This window comes from Branchiostoma belcheri, unplaced genomic scaffold (genome assembly GCF_001625305.1).
Source record: "Branchiostoma belcheri isolate BF01 breed outbred unplaced genomic scaffold, Haploidv18h27 scaffold19, whole genome shotgun sequence".
NCBI lineage: Eukaryota > Metazoa > Chordata > Leptocardii > Amphioxiformes > Branchiostomatidae > Branchiostoma > Branchiostoma belcheri.
This window is the reverse complement of record NW_017803379.1, coordinates 3,457,191-3,475,539: the sequence shown is the minus strand read 5'-3', so window position 1 is coordinate 3,475,539 and position 18,349 is coordinate 3,457,191. Positions and strand designations below refer to the sequence as shown.

Below are 18,349 nucleotides of genomic sequence, written 5' to 3'. Positions count from 1 at the left end.
ATGACCTTCCATTTTCCGCGTGACCTAACAGCCAGTAACTCCAGGCTGGCGGTCGGAGGGCCCGGGGAGCGGCGGGGGCGGGTACGGGCGCGGCTACCGGGGGGGCTCGGAGAGGGCGTGGCAGGGGACGGGGAGGGCGAGGAGGCCGATACAGTAAGTCTGCAAATCTACTGTCTTGTAATAGTATTGTCTAAGAGTCTTAAGTATTGAATTTCAAATTAAAATAAATGTTCTGTCCTCAAGTTATATAATATGCAGCCAGTATTATTTTAAATCTGTATCAGATATCTGTATATCTGTTAAAACCGTCCTTTGGTGCAATACACTAGCTGCACAAGCATGGGGTGTGGCAGCCTCTGGTTATATTACACTAAATGACCTGTCTCACTTATACTTTGCACATCTAACTGCAACTATTGTTCAAAGCTATTTTGTTGGGATATCCCTACTTGGTGCCAACAAGTTCCACCTACAGTAGTTCTAGGGAAATACAAGTTTTTGAACACCTCAATCCTTGACTGATAACTCTTTGAAGAATTTATTATAATATCTTTTCTGGGCACCTTTTACAGTTTTTGAGTAGTAACCTGTGTAGGAAACTTGGAGGTCATTTGACTGAAATGCCTGATTTTTTAATGTTTGTACCTTGTAGGCAGCAGCAGGGCCTATGAGTATGTGTATGAGGACCCAAATGCAGAATTTGTGGACCCCGCCCTCCAGACTGGGCAGTTTTTCTACAACAGTGACTACAGCTTCATGCCTATAGATGAGACTGTCCTGAAAGACTACATCAGGAAACAAGTGTAAGTTATGGCAGTTCTCCCTTACTGGGGATTTCATCAAAAGTTATATCTTTTAAACCCTCTGAAACTGAATTGGGCACTTTTAATACTTCTGATATTTCTACTTATAAACTGTGGATGCTTTGTTTCTCCTGCAGGGAGTATTACTTCAGTCCAGAGAACCTGGCAAGAGACTTCTTCTTGCGCAGAAAGGTGAGAGGCATTTTCTTCAACTCTTCCCAATCATTCCGTGTCCACGCTGGTCTTATAATACATGTACTGCATACAGAACAGAATTCTCTTGTACATGGAAGACATAATTATCCTTCAGTGGCTACAGCGTATTTTGTGTTAGTATGTCTGAATCCTGTTTTTGCCTGTAATACACGGAGTGCATGAACATTTCTTTCAGCCAGAAGTTTGCTTGCAGTATTGAAGTTGTTTGTAATGCTCTATCATTCTAATGTGTACCTGTGTATGTTAGAAGCTAACCCGACATGTTGTCTTGTTTGTAGATGGATGAACAAGGGTGGATCTCCCTCAGTCTGATCGCCAGTTTCTACAGAGTACAGGCCCTCACCACAGACCTGGGGCTCATCCTGCAGGTACTGTCATTCACTTTGTCTTCTTGGTAGCAAAATTTCACGGTCTGAGTCTTCATTTGTGGCAGCAAGTGCAGGGAAGGTGAGGGGACAAAAGACAAGTTATAACTGTAATGATAAGTTCATGGTACAGAAGTGACACTGAAAACATAGAAGTACTGTGAAAAATTACAGTACAGTTACTGTAATAGTTCACTGTTGTTGAACTGGGGAAACTAGCAGCAGTATGCCCACTCAAGACATGGGTTGAACAATGGGCTGTACATCTTCTCAATGATTCTAAATTTTGTTGGAATAGAACAGTGACATCATTAGCAGCCATGCAGTGATTTGGCAATGCAATTGAGCAGTGTCTCCTGTAGTATTGTAACTATTGTTTGAACCTTTTACTAACACTTGTTTTTCCCTTCTCCTTGCTGCAGGCCATAAAGGACAGTGAGGAACTGGACATGGAGAACGATGAGAAAGTTCGCACCAAGGTGGAGCCGGAGAAGTGGCCCATCGCGGGCCCGCCTGTCCCGTACACGCCGGGGAAGGTCAGCGGGAACGTGGACCTCACGGCTCTCGTGGACGCGCCCGTGTTCATCCCAGGCAAGCCCTACGTCCCGGGACAACCATACCACGAGCCCAGCAAAGGTACCGTCAGAAGACTTACCTGTTCTCTTGGGTAACCCTTACCAATATCCGTGAATAGTTTCAGTGGGTTGTTTGAACAAAACACTTGGTTGTGTAAAAAGAATCTTTTTATTCAGTTCCTTACAAATATGATCCACAAGACTTAGATTTTTTCTGTGTCTTAACATGGATATGGATGGCACATTAGGATACAAATTACAGCACAGAAAAAATCAGTGGCAGAAATACTATCTATTTGGTTCTCAGTATAGGTCCTTCTGTCTTAGTATATAAGGGCATTGTTGTAGACACGAGGTTCTGATGGCACAGTATAATATCTTACTGTAGTGTATGTGAATTTCTGTTGTTTTGCCATTTCCAGAGTATGAGCCCACCTCCCCTCAGCAGGCCGATGACCACAGGGGTTACGGGCGGGAGGCCATGTCAGCTCACCTGATGGTCAGCAGTCGTGGCCTGTCCACAAGCCTGCCAGACCTGGACAGGGAGCTGGAACTGGACAACTGGACAACGGTCACTACCAAGAAGCAGCGGCATCCCACCCCATCCAAACCAAAGGCAAGGGTGACATTTTTCTTTGTCAAAGTTTTAACAGACCTGAATTGTGGCATCATGATTTTAGATCGACTACATGAAAGAAGCATTTCTCTATTTGATGCAGCCTAGTCACCAGAAGAACTGATGATGATAATTATGGATGATTATTGTGATTATAATCATTATCATTGTCAACACTTTGACAGTGCTTTTTACGTTGTCAGTGTGTTGACTGTTTCAGGACAACACCTCCAACTCTCAATGGTCTTTGCTCCAGAAAGTTGTTGTTTCCCGTAACTTATCCCACAATATAGTTGACTTCCTACATATTAATACACTAACAGTAATTATAGTTACTCAAGAAAACAGTTACTCAAGCAACTGAATAGTTTTCCAGTTGCTTGGGTAACTGTTTTTTTTAGTACAGTATCTCATTACCAGGATGCTTGACCTTCATTGACGTACACTGGTTGTTGTTTGTTTTGTTTACTTATTGCCGTCTGGTTTGGTCTGTAGACTGAGCAGAGGTCAAGAGAGGAGTTTGGAGGAGATCAGGAGGAGCTGGACTTCCTGTTTGATGAGGAGATGGAGAAGCTGGATGGCAGGAAAAACACCTTCTCAGAGGATCTGTGAGTCTGCATCTGTTGTTGTACTGAGCCTGCAGTTCTGCAGAATTTTGCTAGGTGTCTCTTCATGCTTAGCAGTTGAGTTGTGTAAAGAAGTTGCATGCTCACTCAAGATTGGGTTGGAACATGGACTGTGCAGCTTCTAAGTGATTTCAAAATATGTCGAAGCACAAACTAGAATAGTGATATTTTAACAGTCAAAATCTGGACAGTTGACTTAAATTGATATATGATATTGATGTACTATCATGAAAGTTCATCTGTGTTGGTAGTTACATGTTTAAAGTTAAGACTTTTGGTCCAGCACAAAAAAAATTCTCTCACCTAGAGCTTTCGACCAGTCACTCTGGTCTTCCTCAGTAGACTGACCCAGTGAGGCTTGTCACTTGGCTTCTTTAAAGTGTGACGTCAACACTGGGATATTGATATACATTGTAGATACACAAGCATAACATGAGTATATCATTTATAAAGACATTAAGTTCTCTCACAAAAATCATAATGGTACAACAAATAGGTTAGAATGGTGTAGTTGTTTGAGATAGGAGTTGGGATGGAATAGATAATATTTTGTTCTTGAGTCAAAGCTCATTGTAGGAAATCTATGGGAGTAAATAAGCAATAATGATTCTACTGTATGATGTGTTATAAGACCAACCTGTTAAATGCACTTCTGCCCTTCAGAACGGATGACTCTGACTATGAGATGAGCGACCACGAGGTCAACAAGATCCTGATCGTGACACAGACCCCGCCCTACCTGAAGAAGCACCCCGGCGGTGACAGGACCGGCAATCACGAGTCGCGCGCCAAGATCTCCTCGGAGCTGGCCAAAGTCATCAACGACGGGCTGTACTACTATGAGGAGGACCTATGGACGGAACATGACTACGAGGAATTGAAGGTATGGAACAAGGCAAGTTCACTTCATGTTGTCTTGTGATGTACGTGTGACTGAGTGTTGAACAAGTGCTAAATTTTACTGACCAAAACTTGACCGTATGCCTAAGGTATGTCCAGTCCAGGTACAAAAGTGTGTGGTCATTTTTATTTGTCCATTGTTGTGTTCTTATGTATGTTTGGCAAGGATAAAACTGCCTTCTGTAGTCCTATCTATATTTGGTTTTAGAGTAAGGCTGTAATGGAGCTGTAAAACAAAGCATAAACAAAATTTCTCCATCAAAAAGTGTCTCAGGCAGTTATGAATTTTTAAATTATCTGTGGCAGGATGCCAGACTACCCACTCTCGTCATGTCATTGGGAATTGATGCACAGCTTGCACCATGCAAAGTTGGCATTCTGTACCTCACCGCTATATTGTGAAAAGAAAATCCTGGTGAGAATTTGTGTGTGACGATGTGTCGTTTCTCCTCTCCCCCTGCAGCAAGAGTTTACTGGTTATAAGAAGGTGGACGTGATCTCTAAGGAGGAGTTTGACCAGATGGCTCCTGGGAAGCCGGCTGTGACGCACCAGAAGGTGCCGCCACCCCCACCTATCCCAGCAACCCCTGCAGACACTAAACCTGCAGACACTGCAGCGCCGGCAGGTAGGGATCCTAAACTAATCCTAAACAGTAAACAGAGCGTGTACTAATCCAAGGGCCTTGTTAGGAGTTGACTTCATGGCATTTCTCAAATACAGTCAAGCCTAATCAAGAAGGTCACCCAGGAGACTGAGAAAGATTGGTCTTCATGAGATAAGGTGATCAGTAGGTCAGGTTTCACTGTAAGTTACTTTGTTTATGTTGAATTTATGTATGCCTAAAGCCTGTCACACACAGTGTTGAGGTAAGTTGAGTTGTGTAGTTGACAATAACAAAAAATTTAAACAAGGATACAAAAAATTAACTGAAAGTTCAGATCACAAAATTTAGCCCAGAATGTATTTGCTTGAAGAGCTTCCAAAATTGGTTTGTGAGCCATGTTGAGGTTATAAGGGAGGTGCGTTACTGATTTTCTCCACCCTCTGTTCCAGAACCGATCCCTCAGCCTGCCGTCATCCCGAAGACCAACACCCAGGCAGGAGCACAGCTGTCCCAGTCCCTGCCCACCAACATCCCAGACACCCCACAGTGGACCCCACGTGGGTCCCGCACACCCAGGAGAAAGGACCCACGCAGATCACCCCGCTTCTACCCGGTCATCAAGGACGGCAAGCAGCCTGACACTTCGGTAAGATTCCTGCAGATTTGTCAGGCTACAGTACTTCATCGATAAGCTGTATGATTTTGCTAGAGTCTCCATATCATCATGTAAGGTAAAGGTTTTTTCAGGCTGTGAAAAAATTTAGAGTAGGTGGCTGAAACGAAAAAGTAGTAGGCGAGCCATGAAGGGGTTTGTAATGGAGACTACAATGTTTTTTATAAATTTACATGAAAGTAGGCGGCGCAAAAATTTGGAGTAGGTGGTGATTTTCGCCTGTTGCCGCCTTGTTTTGAGAAGGCTGGCTGTGAATTGCCACTGTGTCTTGGGCACATGTTTTTTTTAAGGTGGAGTCCATCCTTTCCTTGCACACAGTCTTTTACCTCCCCAACTGAAGTCGTTTTAGATCTGGGGAGTTAGGAAATTTGTTTCAAGTAGTGTAGAATGTTAACATTTCCCCAAATCAATCCTGTTTAAATTTTATCCCTAATATCATGTTTGTGTTGTTTTTTTTCTGGTTTGATTCCCTGATGTCTGATTTCGTTTGTTTTGTTGCTGCCATCCTGTAGACTCCCCGGAAGCGTAAGACCAAGTACAGCGCAAACCCCCCCATGGAGAGCCACGTGGGGTGGATCATGGATGTGAGGGAGCACAGGCCACGTACCACATCTACAAGGTTTGTTAGGTCAAGTCACACTGTAAAAGTGGTAGATACCATATAGTGTGTCATACTTAACCTTTGCTGTAATATGGAAGTTAGGAAATTTTTTCGACGTTATGACTCCCAAACTACTCTGTTAATGATGCTTTGCATTTGCACTTAATGCTCAGTGTCAGCTACTACATCTGAAAGTCTTTGAACAAGAGGAATACCAAAAATACATTCTTACATGTATGATAAGAGGGGCAAAAATTCCCTGTGTGGGAGTTACTATGTTTCAGTCTGTGCTATAAACTCAGATTGTGTTTTTTTTACGTTCCTGTTACAGTAGCCTGAGTAGTATGAGCCCCTCGGAGGGGGCCCCTGCCACCAGCTATGGTACGCCCCAGTCCATCCCCAAGTTCCAGCACCCCTCTCACGAGCTGCTGAAGGAGAGTGGTTTCACCCAGCAGGTCTACCACAAGTACCACGCACGGTGTCTCCGAGGTGAGCGCCCCTACAGCAAAAATATTCAGCCTTCTATTCAGTACAAGTTTCTAACATTTGTCAAAAACAACAGAATACATGTGAGATTGTGGTGAAAATGAGTCAAGTACCGTAATTCATTTGTCTTCACGGTACCGTTGCAAAATTTCACTTTCAGAGGAATGCAGACAGATTCATAAAACAGTAGCGGGAGGAGGAGGAAGGGGCAAAAATGAACAATAATTTGATAATGGTAAATGACAAGTTCTGGGTTTGCACTGAAGGGACTGTGAAAACCATGAACATAAAAGTATGGTGAGAAAAATCATAATTTTAGCACATTACATGAACACCGATACAGTATAGTTTGTGCTCACCTCTATGGTATGTGATAATGATTTGTTTTGGCTGTTACAGAGCGTAAGAGACTTGGCGTGGGCCAGTCACAGGAGATGAACACTTTGTTCCGGTTCTGGTCCTTCTTCCTGCGGGAGCACTTCAACCGCAAAATGTACGAGGAGTTCAAGAGACTGGCACTGGAGGACGGCAAGGAGGGATACAGGTGGGCTCTTATAGGGGTTATCAGAAGCACAGAACTGTGCACAAAGATGGAGAGGTGTATTACATGCCATCTTCACCATGACCTTATCCCTACTAATTTGTGTTCAGTTGAAAATGAGCGACGTTCAGTTGAAAATGAGCGATGTATGTTTTGTTTGTGGTAGGTACGGGTTGGAATGCCTGTTCAGGTTCTTCAGTTACGGTCTGGAGAAGAAATTCCGCTCCGAAATCTTCAAGGACTTCCAGGATGAGACGTTGAGAGACTTTGAGTCTGGTAAGTCGTGTGATTTCATTGGTATATCAATGTTTGACTAAAAAGGTTTTTAAAATAAATAAAAGAAAATTTGAAAATATCTTTCTGTGTTCTAAAGTCCCATGGCTTTCAACCTTGACTTTCAGCCATTTAATGGTGTGACAACTCATCAGCGGTGTTATCTGTACTGATACATATGTGCCCCCCTCCCCCTCCAGGTCAGCTGTATGGTATGGAGAAGTTCTGGGCCTTCCTGAAGTACTCCAAACAGCGGGACCTACAGGTCCATCCCAAACTGAAGGAGGCCCTCAAGCCATACAAGAGACTGGAGGACTTCAGAGTAGATGTGAGTAGAATGGAATTGTTGTTTGGGGATGCCTACAATAGTGGGTGAATGTGGTATTCATCTTTGGTGGATCTGAAACAGGATAGCATTCGTTTTAGTTACATGTATTTCTATGCTATCAGTCAGTCTATAGTGTTAGCCTGTAGTGTTTTTGACTAACCCTGCCTTGCTTCGCAGCCTCCCCATCATGCTGACGACGAGACTAAGAAGTCCAGCGAGGCGTCGGGGACCAGCCCTTCCCATGGTGCCTCAGGATCAGGGACCAGTGCGGACGGCAGGGCCAGGAAAGGTGCAGCAGGAGAGGACAGTTCCAGGAAGGAGAGTCAGCAATAACACTCAGGAACATACTACGGAAAAAAAACACTTCGGTTTTGGAACCCAGAGTGCAAAATAACCCCAGAAAACCAGCCCAGGACACCAGCCAAACGGTGTGTTACAGATAAAAGGGATATTTTGAGCTCTACGTTCCATTCACAAGATGTGCAGTTTCAGGCGTACCCAGAAGCAAAGGAGCCCACGTGGATGTCACCCTTGCCCTCTCGAGCTTACGACACGAGGCGTCTCGTGTTTACTACGGGGGTATGTGCTGCTTCCGTCACTGTAGCTTTCCCACGGGTCTGGGATCCTGTTTTAGTTTGATTTGATGGAAGGAAGGTTTTAATTTTGGATGATGGAAGGCAGTGGATGTGGTCTACTTGTGATGGGTCTAGTGGAAGTGAAGGTCCAACAACTACTAAAGTGTGAGGGATTGATTCTGTTAAATGGGACAGAAGAAATCACAATGTAATACATGTATGTTTGGATGTTTTTGTTTTGAAGTGATCAGCTCTTAAAGAAGCCCCAATGGAAAGAATACAATTATCAGGACATATTTTACCTTTAAACCCTTCCTGTACTTCACTGAATTTGTACTGGTACAATGGGAGCTTAGAGTGCTGATGGATAAATGCTTTGGTGAGGGGAAGAGAAAAACGGCCAAATTACTGTGTTTTGAGTTTGTTTTTCAACTTAAAAAAAAAATACCCAGATTAAGATGATGTCTGAAAAAGACATTGCTGCTAACCAAGCAAGTTTATGTAACGGATTGCCAAACGCAATAAATGTAAATAAAGTGAACTACGCAGATATTAAACCTGCCCAGAACCAATTTTGGATTGGACATGTGTGATAGATCCAGAAAAACAGGTGTTAGAACTTCTGTTGAAATTGGTGATTTCATTTGATTTTTTTACAGTGATTAAAGCTATACATGTACTGAAATTAGAAGACAATTTATGTGATGACTGAAAGTGAAGAAAGAAAGAAAAAAGAGACAAAAAATTGTACTTAGTACACCTGTCACAAGGGCTTATAGTTCCCCAGTCTGAATCTTTGGTTACAAATTTATGCATGCTTTGTCAAACAAGTGCAGTTATGCAAAATGAAGGTAGATGTACACCATGTGCTTTGCCAAGATTTTTGATTTCTTGTGCAATTCTTGTTGGTTCTGTAATTTATTTTCCTTCTACGTCACAATTGAAGGAAAGTGTTTCCATTTTACAAGAAGCCAAAATGGCCTTTATCCGTAGCAAGAGGTTTGCTATGACAATAATTCAGTTCTTTCTATGGAATACAAAGTCCTATGCAGTGGCTTCTCAGTTGATGAATGTTTAAGTTCAGATTTTTAAAAAACTGATTCTACTGATAAGTAGTTGTGGCTACAAGATGTGGCCTGTGAGAGAGAAGTAATGTTGCCTGGTTGTACAGGTAAAACAGTTATTCATCAGGTTTCCAAATGATTGTTAAGTTCATTGTTTTCCGGTTTTTAGACCATACCTATTTGTTGCCACCAGAGAATGGCAGTTGTGACAAATGAATTTTGATGAAGTCCATCGTACTGCCTTCTCACTACAGAATATTTCAATCTTTCTTGTTTCCTTTGACTGTTTTGAACATTTAGTTACATTTTTGAAGACCCATTAAATAAAATTTATGCAGATATTAGTGTGATAAATGCATACTAGATGAAAATAATAGGATACTGCCATGTGGCATTTGACAATAGTTACGAGTTAGTGTCTTCAGAAGTACAATTCAGCTATCTAAAGTTCAAGAGAACTGGCCACCTATTCCGTGAACTATCCTGCTAATTTAAGAATGACAGCCAAATGCGTATTAGTACTTTGGATACATGTGTACATGTAGCAGCGAGATGTTGACCACATGTTTGTTAATGTTATTGATACAAGAGTAGTGACCATACGCCTACGCGCTGGTGTATAGCAAGCCAATGTTACAAAATCAACAATGTATAGTTACATACTTGTATCCATTATTACCATGCAAAAATGTAATACAGTGCCTCCTGTGACTGAAATGATATGCTCTCTGGTCGGTAATACATAGCAAATACTTATACTGTACTCTAAGCATGAATTATTTACTGAGTATGAAAATCTGGACACGGTATTTGTACTGACAAGTTGTTGCCAAATAGACGTAAGAACATGAGTCCCCACACATGTGGAATCTGTCATCTTTAGATGTACCGTCTTCCCGTAACCTATGTGGTAGCTTGTTATCCAGCCTTCTCCAGCTCTGGTTACTGCAGGTATCAACCATTGGGAAGTGAACCAGAGCCGTAGAATACTGAATACCATGCTACCAGTTTGGTACGGCGATTGTGAATTATATCCGTGTGTACATGCCATGAAAAAGAAAAATGAGAAAAAAAGTTGTACATTAAATTGTAATTACAAAACGATATCTACCCACAGATCTTGACCGGATCTTACTTGGATTGTTAGTGTGTAGTTGAGTAAAAATAACAGTAGTGGGATTGTATCTATATTATTAAACTTGTTCTATGTATGATTTAGTTGTTGATTGTAAGCATATCTGTGGTATGGCAGAAAATGTTGGTGAGAATAGGTGCTTGTATATGTTGATGTGTTAGTTGAGAGTAATCTTTTTTTCTTCAAAATTTTTGTTCTTCATTCTGACAGGAAAAAATTCTGTTTGGGAACGTTTGTTAACAACAGAGGATGTAATGTTCAACATGGAAACTCAGTTGTCTATGGTTAAGTTTAAAAAATTCAGGCCAATGTCAACATTTGATCTCATGAATTCTTTATCAATCTGTAGATGGTTACCTTTAGAACTTTGTTCATTTCCTGGCTAATTAAGTAGTTTTATGCATATTTTGTTTCTGTAGCAACCAAAAAATAATTAAAACATTTTTAAAAACTCCCACAACTTGCTTCTTTATTTGTGATGTATAGGAGTTGGTATGTGTGTGCGTGCTGTGTAAGTATATGCCCTCTGCTGTAAACCATGTACCCGTCTATATTCATTCCTCTTTCCCATTGGAGTAAATACACAAAAATCCAAGTCAATGGTGAGAAACTTTATTTTCTGTCACATATAGCTACATCCCATACTTCCCCATAGTACAACTGGATAAATCAAGCAACTGGACAAATTCTCAGTAGTCGGACATTTCATACAGCTGCAGCATCTGCTATCTATTATTAGTGAGAGAGTTTGTCAGTAGTCTACATGATTCACTGTTGAAAGAGTTACTCTTAACTAAAGATCTCCCTCTATACAATTCCCCAAGAAAGTTGCACCCAATTACTAATATTAGAATATCATGTGTCAGACATGTCTAGTGTTCTCTTGCTCAGGTATTTGTAGCCATGTCACAGTCATCCGGTATATGTAGCTTGACTGTTCATGGACAATTTGTAGCCAAATGGCTCCTTCAGTGTGCTAAAGATTCAACGATTGTTACATTGCTACATCCTGTTGACTGGTGTGATACCCAGGATGGAGAAGCAGGTTGCCAGGATGGAGGCCGTGACCTCACACAGCAGCAGACGACCCATGTTCACCTTCACCACCTCACCTGCAACGGGACAGGAAACGGTCAGGATGGATGACAGATAAATAAAGCTCAGACTGAGGACAAAAGTACTTTTTCACAAGCTAGTAGTGCTTATACCCAAGCACACCAAGTCACCCCTACTCTTGTTGACTATTCCAGTCATGTCCAGTCCTCTGGTCAAATTGAGACTGCTCCATCTTGAACTGGGCTAACTTAGAACTGCAAAAGTTCACTTTTGGTCAGAAGTTACTTCAGAATGTTCAACAGGGTTGATTTTTAAAGAGTTCATATTTGCATGGAGATAGGATGAAACGTGATGCATTTGCTCACAAATGCTTCTGGCACTCAAAACGTTGCCTGCTATATCAACTTTGTTGTCTTTGCCTCTTTGACAACTTTCACCACATTCACATACTCATACTAACATAAAGGATCTCTGCCATGCATCAGTTCCCGACCAGCAGTTGTCCGTACCTGTTTTCCTGTCCTTCTCCACACAGTAGCAGACGTCGTAGAACTCTGTGAAGGTTGTGGACAGCTCGTACATGAACTCACACAGCGTGTGCATGTACAGGTCCTCCAGGATCTTACTGATGATCTCAGGGAAGCGCACCAGACACTTGGCCAGCTTCCACTCCTTGGGATGGTCCAGAGACACTTCTGACGTCTGGGCAGCCTTCTTCAGGGAGCTCTCGTCTACTTTAGCTAGGCGAGCAATGGACCTAGCACGGGATCATGCAATACGATGATCACATTGTGGCATTTTGATAAACTGTCTGTTAATGAGTTTGTTTCATATACATGTGTGTAACTGATAAACACCAGGTTTATGTTCTGATTGTAAGAAGAATGACCCACCTGATCCTGGTGTAAGCATACAGAAGGTAGGCAGCCGTGTTACCTCGGTCATCCAGCATCTGAACATGACAAACACATTTGACGCTGTTGATGCAAATGTTCAAGTCTTTAAATACTGTTTGCCTACAGAAGACTGGATCTAAAACCGATGCATACTAGTAGTTTTTAAGGAAATATTTCCAACAACATAGTTCTTACACCCTTCTCTCATCCTTGACATTTATCTGTTTAGTCAAGAATAAGGAATGCCATGGTACCGACCCTGTCGAAGGAGAAGACGTAGTCGTTGGTCCTGCTGTGAGAGAGGTCAGCGTACTTGATACAGCCGTACGCCACGGCTTTCTGCGCCGCTTCCAGCTGCTCAGGGGTCAGTTCCTGAAGGATCATGGGATAGCTCAAATGTCAAAAATACAGGGAAAAAAATTTAAAGGAGAAGCAAAATGGGTTTGCAATTCTAGTGGTCAATTGTCAAGATCGAGTCAAAACTAGCTACACAGAATTTGGCAAAAAATCAAATCAAATTGGGAGACAACTATAGAATGAAAACAATTTCTTGCCGACAATACTTTAAGTCTCTAGCAGTGTAAATGTAGCGTTTTCAGTACCTTGTCCCTTTCCTTTTCCTTAAGTTTATCCAGTGACCTTCGCAGACCTTCATCCAACAGGTCACTCAACCGCACAGTTTCTCCAGACCTGGTCTTAAACTTTTTCCTGTTGATACAGTAATATGGCAAATTAGGAAAACTGCAATAATTACCATTCCATACAGATACAGTATCATAGGTAACAGGAAATAAGAAGATGCCTGCTGCACCCCTTGTTAGTAATTGAATGTAAAGAAGAAAAACAAATTCAAATTTTATCACTTTAATGTATGAACTTACTTGTCTTCCCCAAGGACCACCCCAAATGGCGTGTGGTCCACCCGCTTTCTCTTCACATCGTACCAGCCGGCTGCCTGGGCTGCTGCAAAAATACACTGGAAGTGCAGTCCCTGGGAACAGAAATTGAGATATTTGGTCAAGGTTGCATCAGAATTTTGTCCAATGCACATGTTTTCTCAGTTCTGACTCAATTTTTGAAAGCTACAGATGTCAACCTTAAACACACAAACACGTCCTTAAACAATACGTTCTGCGAAAGTGCTATGTATGTTAAAATGTTCCAGATTTCGTAGACGGAGTGTTTTCTCCACCGTTCTTGTTTGTACGACCTCCAAAGATACATTCTGTGCATTACGTTCCCAGATTTCATGCAGGCACATGCGTTCTGCTGTAGTGCTTGTCTGTACTAACCTGTCCTGACTCCCCTTGAATAAGCAAACATGACCCTAAATGTTATGTTCCAGATTTTGCACAGGTGTAGTGCATCTTGCCGTATTGCTTGTCTGTACTGACCTGTCCTGAGTCCACCACGTAGATGAGCCAGTCTCCGCGCTCCTCCTCCAGGCGCTGGCGGATGGCGGCCATGTCTGATGTGTCGTACGTGTACCCGCCGTCAGACTTCACCACGGTCAGCGGAACAGACGAGGCGTCGGTGAACAGGACCTTACGCCCCTCCTCTTCCTTCAACAGGCCTGGGGAAAACAACGTGTCACCATTCCTTAACACCATCAACATTGGGAAAAATTTCTTTCCTTCTTACACAGAATAAATGATGCACAGTTAAAAACATCAGAAATCATAAATATAGATTCTTTATCATTTTTCAATATCTACAAATATATTCTTTGCACTGTTAAAGACACAGTTGATCAGAATGAGTAGGGCTAACTGTTGAATAACTGTTAATGAGATCATTTTTCTTACATTTTTCTTACAATTCCTTGTTTCTAGAATCAAAGATATGAAATCAACATTATGTTTCTCCTTCTCTGTCAAGGACTATAGACTATCTCATCATACCTGTTCAATATGTACAGATGTATTATTTGCACTGTTAAAGACAAGGGTACAATGGATGCTTTGGTGTATAGGATGTACAGTACCTTTTTCCTCCAGTTCTTTGACCACCTGAACCATCCTGTCCTGGTAGAAGGACTCTCCCCGCTCCAACAGTTCCTGGATGTCCAGTCGCTTGTACACCTTCTGGAACTCTGGGGAAGATCAGGTCTAGGCATCAGATCTATGGCTAAGTTCCATTTTTAAAACTTCTGGGGCAGAAATATTGTTTTGGGCAGTGCTGGTTTAGAGGAGGTTTGTATGTTTGGGTTCCAGAGTGGCAGCAGTGGCACCTTGGTGACCTCCAAAATATGTCAAAACATAAGTCTCCTGAAAAAATCAGTAATTACAATAGTAATTAACCTGAAAGTGTGTGGGGGGAGGGGTTTGTGCTTACCCTTCCTGGAGACATCACAGATGAGTTCCCAGGCCTTAATGATGTCAGGTTCTCGACTCTGGAGCTTCACTACACAGGAGTACGCTCGCTTCTTAAACTCCTCATCTGAGTCAAACCGCACCTTGGACTCCTGGAGCAAACCACATACACAAAACATTGTCTTTACACAATTGATATACATTACTCTCATTGGAACTTCAAACCAATGATGTCCATTTAGACAGATGTATTGAAGGACATAAATAGTCCTTTTCTTTACAGCTTTCATGACAATAGCTTGGAATAATATATGGTAGTGAAGAAATGATGGGTTTCAACCATGTAATTTTTTTGACGTACTGTATACAAAGGCTTTGTCTCTTTTAGGGACCTTTAACAAAGTTAGTACATCTCAACAAACCTTAAGATTGAGTTATTTTTCTTACACTTTACTAAGAAAGACAGAAATGAGTGTACATCATGTAATATCCAGTACATGTACCTTATAAAAAGCCTGCAGGTCTCCGATGGGAGGTGAAACTGACACATAGTTTGGGAACTTGTCCTGAAGGTGGGCAATCAACATTCCAAACTGGGTCCCCCAGTCTCCTACATGGTTCAGTCTGGTCATGGGAACAAGAGAACATTCTTAATTTGTAAATAAGGGCTTTACATGAAGGCTCACATTAATAAAACTGTTCAAAACCTACCCGAGAACATCAAACAGTTCCAATACACTCACAAAAACCAAGACACTTTCCGGAAGTCTGAAATGTCTGATTCTTCGTTGAAATCTGAAAACTTTTGGAATGGCTTCAGGAACATGTAAAACCTACCCAAGGACGTCATGCCCAACAAACTTCATGAGGCGAGCGAAGCTGTCGCCGATGATGGTGGACCTGAGATGTCCCACGTGCATCTCCTTGGCGATGTTGGGTGAGGAGTAGTCGATGACGACCCTCAGCTTCCTGTCCACGGGCGGAGGTTTCACGCCTTCCCGCAGCACCGTGGACAGGATGGAGGAGACAAAAGACTTGCAGATGTGGATGTTGATGAACCCTGGACCTGCAATCTCCACCTAGATCATACACAATAAGAAGACAAATAGCTTAGGTTGAGCTTTCATTTTCAAATAGTCTTGGGAAACACGCTGTAATTCTGGTAGTACAACTCTGGCTGGTTCTAGTTCTCTGGTTTTAGTACCAGTAACTTGAAGTAAAAAAAAACTATGTGAAATATACCTTGTCAATGATACCATTTTCTGGCAGATTAGAGACAACAGCCTGGGCGATCTCACGTGGAACAGCCTTCTTCCCCTGGGCCTTCAGTAACTGGAGCAGAGAAGGAAGATCCAAAGTAATGTGACATGACTGCATTGCAAGTTTGATATAATGAATTGTAAATAGAGAAAGGAATAGTGATACTGATAAAAGGCTAAGGCAATCATCCTCAATTGAGGTGAAGCTTGATGCTTTTCCACGTCAAGCTATCTTGTGTTATCCTGGCTTAGCTTAGCCTTTGCTGACAAAGATTATGTATTGTGATTAAAAATTTCTTGTAAGTGTATGTTTCCTGTAATCACCTGTCCGATGCTCATGGCACTGTTACATTGGTAGTCCCCAAACTTCTCCTGTGTGCTGAGAGTGACCATGACCGGGGGGTCAGCCAGGCTGGGGAAGGCCTGGTGGATGGACAGGCTGAAGATGTCCACCAGCTGACGCTGGATGTTCAACATGTGAGCTGGCTTCCTGCCCTGTTCCTCTGCCAAACTCTGAAAGAAAAGAGGTTGTAGCATGTAGTATTAGTGTAATTTACTACAAGAAATCAGAGATTCCAGACCTCCGGGAAATGTTTTGGGTTTGTGTAAATGTGTTGGAACTGTATAATCATTGGGAAATACCTGATTGAATTGCATCATAGAATGTGTTATTTCTCATACAATTATATGACCTAATTTACTCCGGTATTACAGCATGGTTTATGTTTCATACCTTGATTACAGAGTACTACTGTCACTAGTAACAGTACACATTCCTGGCAACCCCATACCACACTCACAGCCCTACTGTAGCCTGTCAATCAACTGAAACCCAATCTCTGCCCACCCATATAAACCAAAACCATAAAAATTGTGACTAGAACTTACTCTCTTGAGCTGGTTGGCCTGATACTTAAGTTTGGAGTTCTCGGTGTACAGTTTCTCCAGCTGAGCGTTGTTCTCCTGGTCTCTTCGGATCTGGGCCAGCTGGTTTTTCAGGGCAGCAACTTCTGCCTCCTAATGTTGTTTCAAGAAAAAATATCCAATTTGCATACATCAGAGTTTTTGAAGTTGTAATTTTAATATCTCTAGACTAGAATATTGCACTCTTGAAATCATTTTTTATCATAACACCTTCCTATTGTGAAAACAAGCGTAGAAACTTAGAAAGGCACACAAAGTACATGTTGTGGCTAAGTAATGCAAAAGAGCATGCAGCCATTCAAACCATGTAATTAAGTCATAACTTTAAATATATAAATCAAAGAAGGTGCACATTAATTTTTATGTGACTCCACATGATGGAAAATACAACTCTTGTCCTTAAAATTCTGGAAATTCCGATACAATTGTGACTGGTTATGTAGAAAGTGAAAGGAAGTCTACAGTTGTGCTATAACATCAGCCCCAGGTATTTCAAAAACCTCACACGTGTTGCAACATACACTCAAGCAGTTGCCCCTCCCCTTTCTCCAATCTGTGGAGGCTTCTACAACAATATTTCATTGCCAACCTTGAACTTTAACTGTTGTTTGCACGCCTGTGAATGTTTTCTAACTTTACAGCAAGCCGTTGTGTTGTACGATAACTATAACCCACCTGTTTTTCAACTTTTGCCGTAAACTCGGCGATTTTTCCGTCGGTGTCCGCCATTTTGCCGGAGGTAACCTTTGACCGTTTCTCGTACCCGGAGCGCTGTGGCACGGTGACCTGGGTTCGAGATGAGGTATTTACCAACATGGCCGCCTACTCATCAATGGTGCAGACCTGAACGCGTTTCTGACTGATTCCACGAAGGATTTTCCCCTATTCCTCCAGATATGATCATCGGAAAACGTTAAATTTATTATAGGGAATCGTCCACGCTATTCAGGACACTGAGAAAGGTAAGGATCATTCTCTAGGAAAAGGCTATATGCCCTATATGAAATTTTTTCAAACCTCAACCAAGGAGGTTTAAAAACCTTGCCTCATCAACTCCAAAAACAAACTAAAACAAGAAGCCATAGGTGACAATTCTCCGTGAAGTTTTATATATTTCAACAAAATCCCAAGCGTCAACGCCAGACCTACTGTGCAGACATTATAATTAGGCAACGGTTAATACAATGAGGGCGCGTCACAAGCATAAAACATACAAAGAGCTAAATCCATTACTGCTCCCAGGGCGTGTAAAGATACTGTGCTTCAAGTTCTAACTTCATTTTAATTACACACACACAATCATTGCATTCACATAAAGATCGGACTATCATGGTCGTGTCTAGTAACAAAGACAGCCCCACCGTCTTACGGTGCCTGTACCTAATTAAGCGCGCCTGGAACAAGCCAAATTCCAGCAACAGTGGCGGTAAGCACCGCGAGTGTTACTACCGCCGGCCAGATAACCAGGATATCTGCTTACAGTACCTCTGCTACCAGACAACTGCCTAAACCTACGGTCT

The 18,349-nt window shown here is 42.1% G+C and overlaps 4 protein-coding genes across 5 annotated transcripts in view; 3 read left to right on the top strand and 1 right to left on the bottom strand.

Annotated features, from left to right (window-relative positions):
• Positions 1 to 671, top strand: part of LOC109467775 (la-related protein 1-like) — an 8,380-nt gene extending 7,709 nt beyond the window's left edge. Inside the window, exons 6-7 of the mRNA XM_019765826.1 lie at positions 32 to 153; positions 653 to 671. Coding sequence (XP_019621385.1) covers positions 32 to 153; positions 653 to 671 — 141 coding nt within the window. The remainder of the gene's footprint in view (positions 1 to 31; positions 154 to 652) is intronic.
• LOC109467808 (la-related protein 1-like) lies at positions 30 to 7,969 on the top strand. Of its 2 annotated transcripts, none has more exons than XM_019765872.1 (16): positions 30 to 153; positions 653 to 803; positions 941 to 995; positions 1,298 to 1,387; positions 1,807 to 2,020; positions 2,382 to 2,575; positions 3,071 to 3,183; positions 3,865 to 4,084; positions 4,565 to 4,727; positions 5,156 to 5,352; positions 5,892 to 5,998; positions 6,312 to 6,469; positions 6,866 to 7,010; positions 7,174 to 7,283; positions 7,481 to 7,608; positions 7,786 to 7,969. In XM_019765872.1, exons 2-16 carry the CDS (start codon positions 757 to 759, stop codon positions 7,939 to 7,941), a joined length of 2,097 nt encoding a protein of 698 aa, XP_019621431.1. In that variant the 5' UTR covers positions 30 to 153; positions 653 to 756; the 3' UTR covers positions 7,942 to 7,969. The 2 variants fall into 2 exon arrangements, with proteins under 2 accessions (XP_019621431.1, XP_019621430.1); XM_019765871.1 differs by having other exon boundaries at positions 3,865 to 4,096.
• A 3,339-nt stretch (positions 7,970 to 11,308) lies between these two features.
• On the bottom strand, positions 11,309 to 17,664 carry LOC109467809 (arginine--tRNA ligase, cytoplasmic-like). Its single transcript, XM_019765873.1, has 15 exons — positions 17,505 to 17,664; positions 16,794 to 16,922; positions 16,230 to 16,418; positions 15,889 to 15,978; positions 15,484 to 15,725; positions 15,150 to 15,270; positions 14,669 to 14,798; positions 14,319 to 14,426; positions 13,729 to 13,907; positions 13,216 to 13,325; positions 12,937 to 13,042; positions 12,593 to 12,706; positions 12,332 to 12,390; positions 11,948 to 12,195; positions 11,309 to 11,494 (listed from the first exon to the last, which is right to left on the bottom strand). The coding sequence occupies exons 1-15, from the start codon at positions 17,643 to 17,645 to the stop codon at positions 11,385 to 11,387; spliced, it is 2,076 nt and encodes a 691-aa protein (XP_019621432.1). The 5' UTR covers positions 17,646 to 17,664; the 3' UTR covers positions 11,309 to 11,384.
• A 62-nt stretch (positions 17,665 to 17,726) lies between these two features.
• Positions 17,727 to 18,349, top strand: part of LOC109467818 (A-kinase anchor protein 17A-like) — a 5,241-nt gene continuing 4,618 nt past the window's right edge. Inside the window, exon 1 of the mRNA XM_019765892.1 lies at positions 17,727 to 17,791. The gene's annotated coding sequence lies outside the window, so the exon portion shown is untranslated. The remainder of the gene's footprint in view (positions 17,792 to 18,349) is intronic.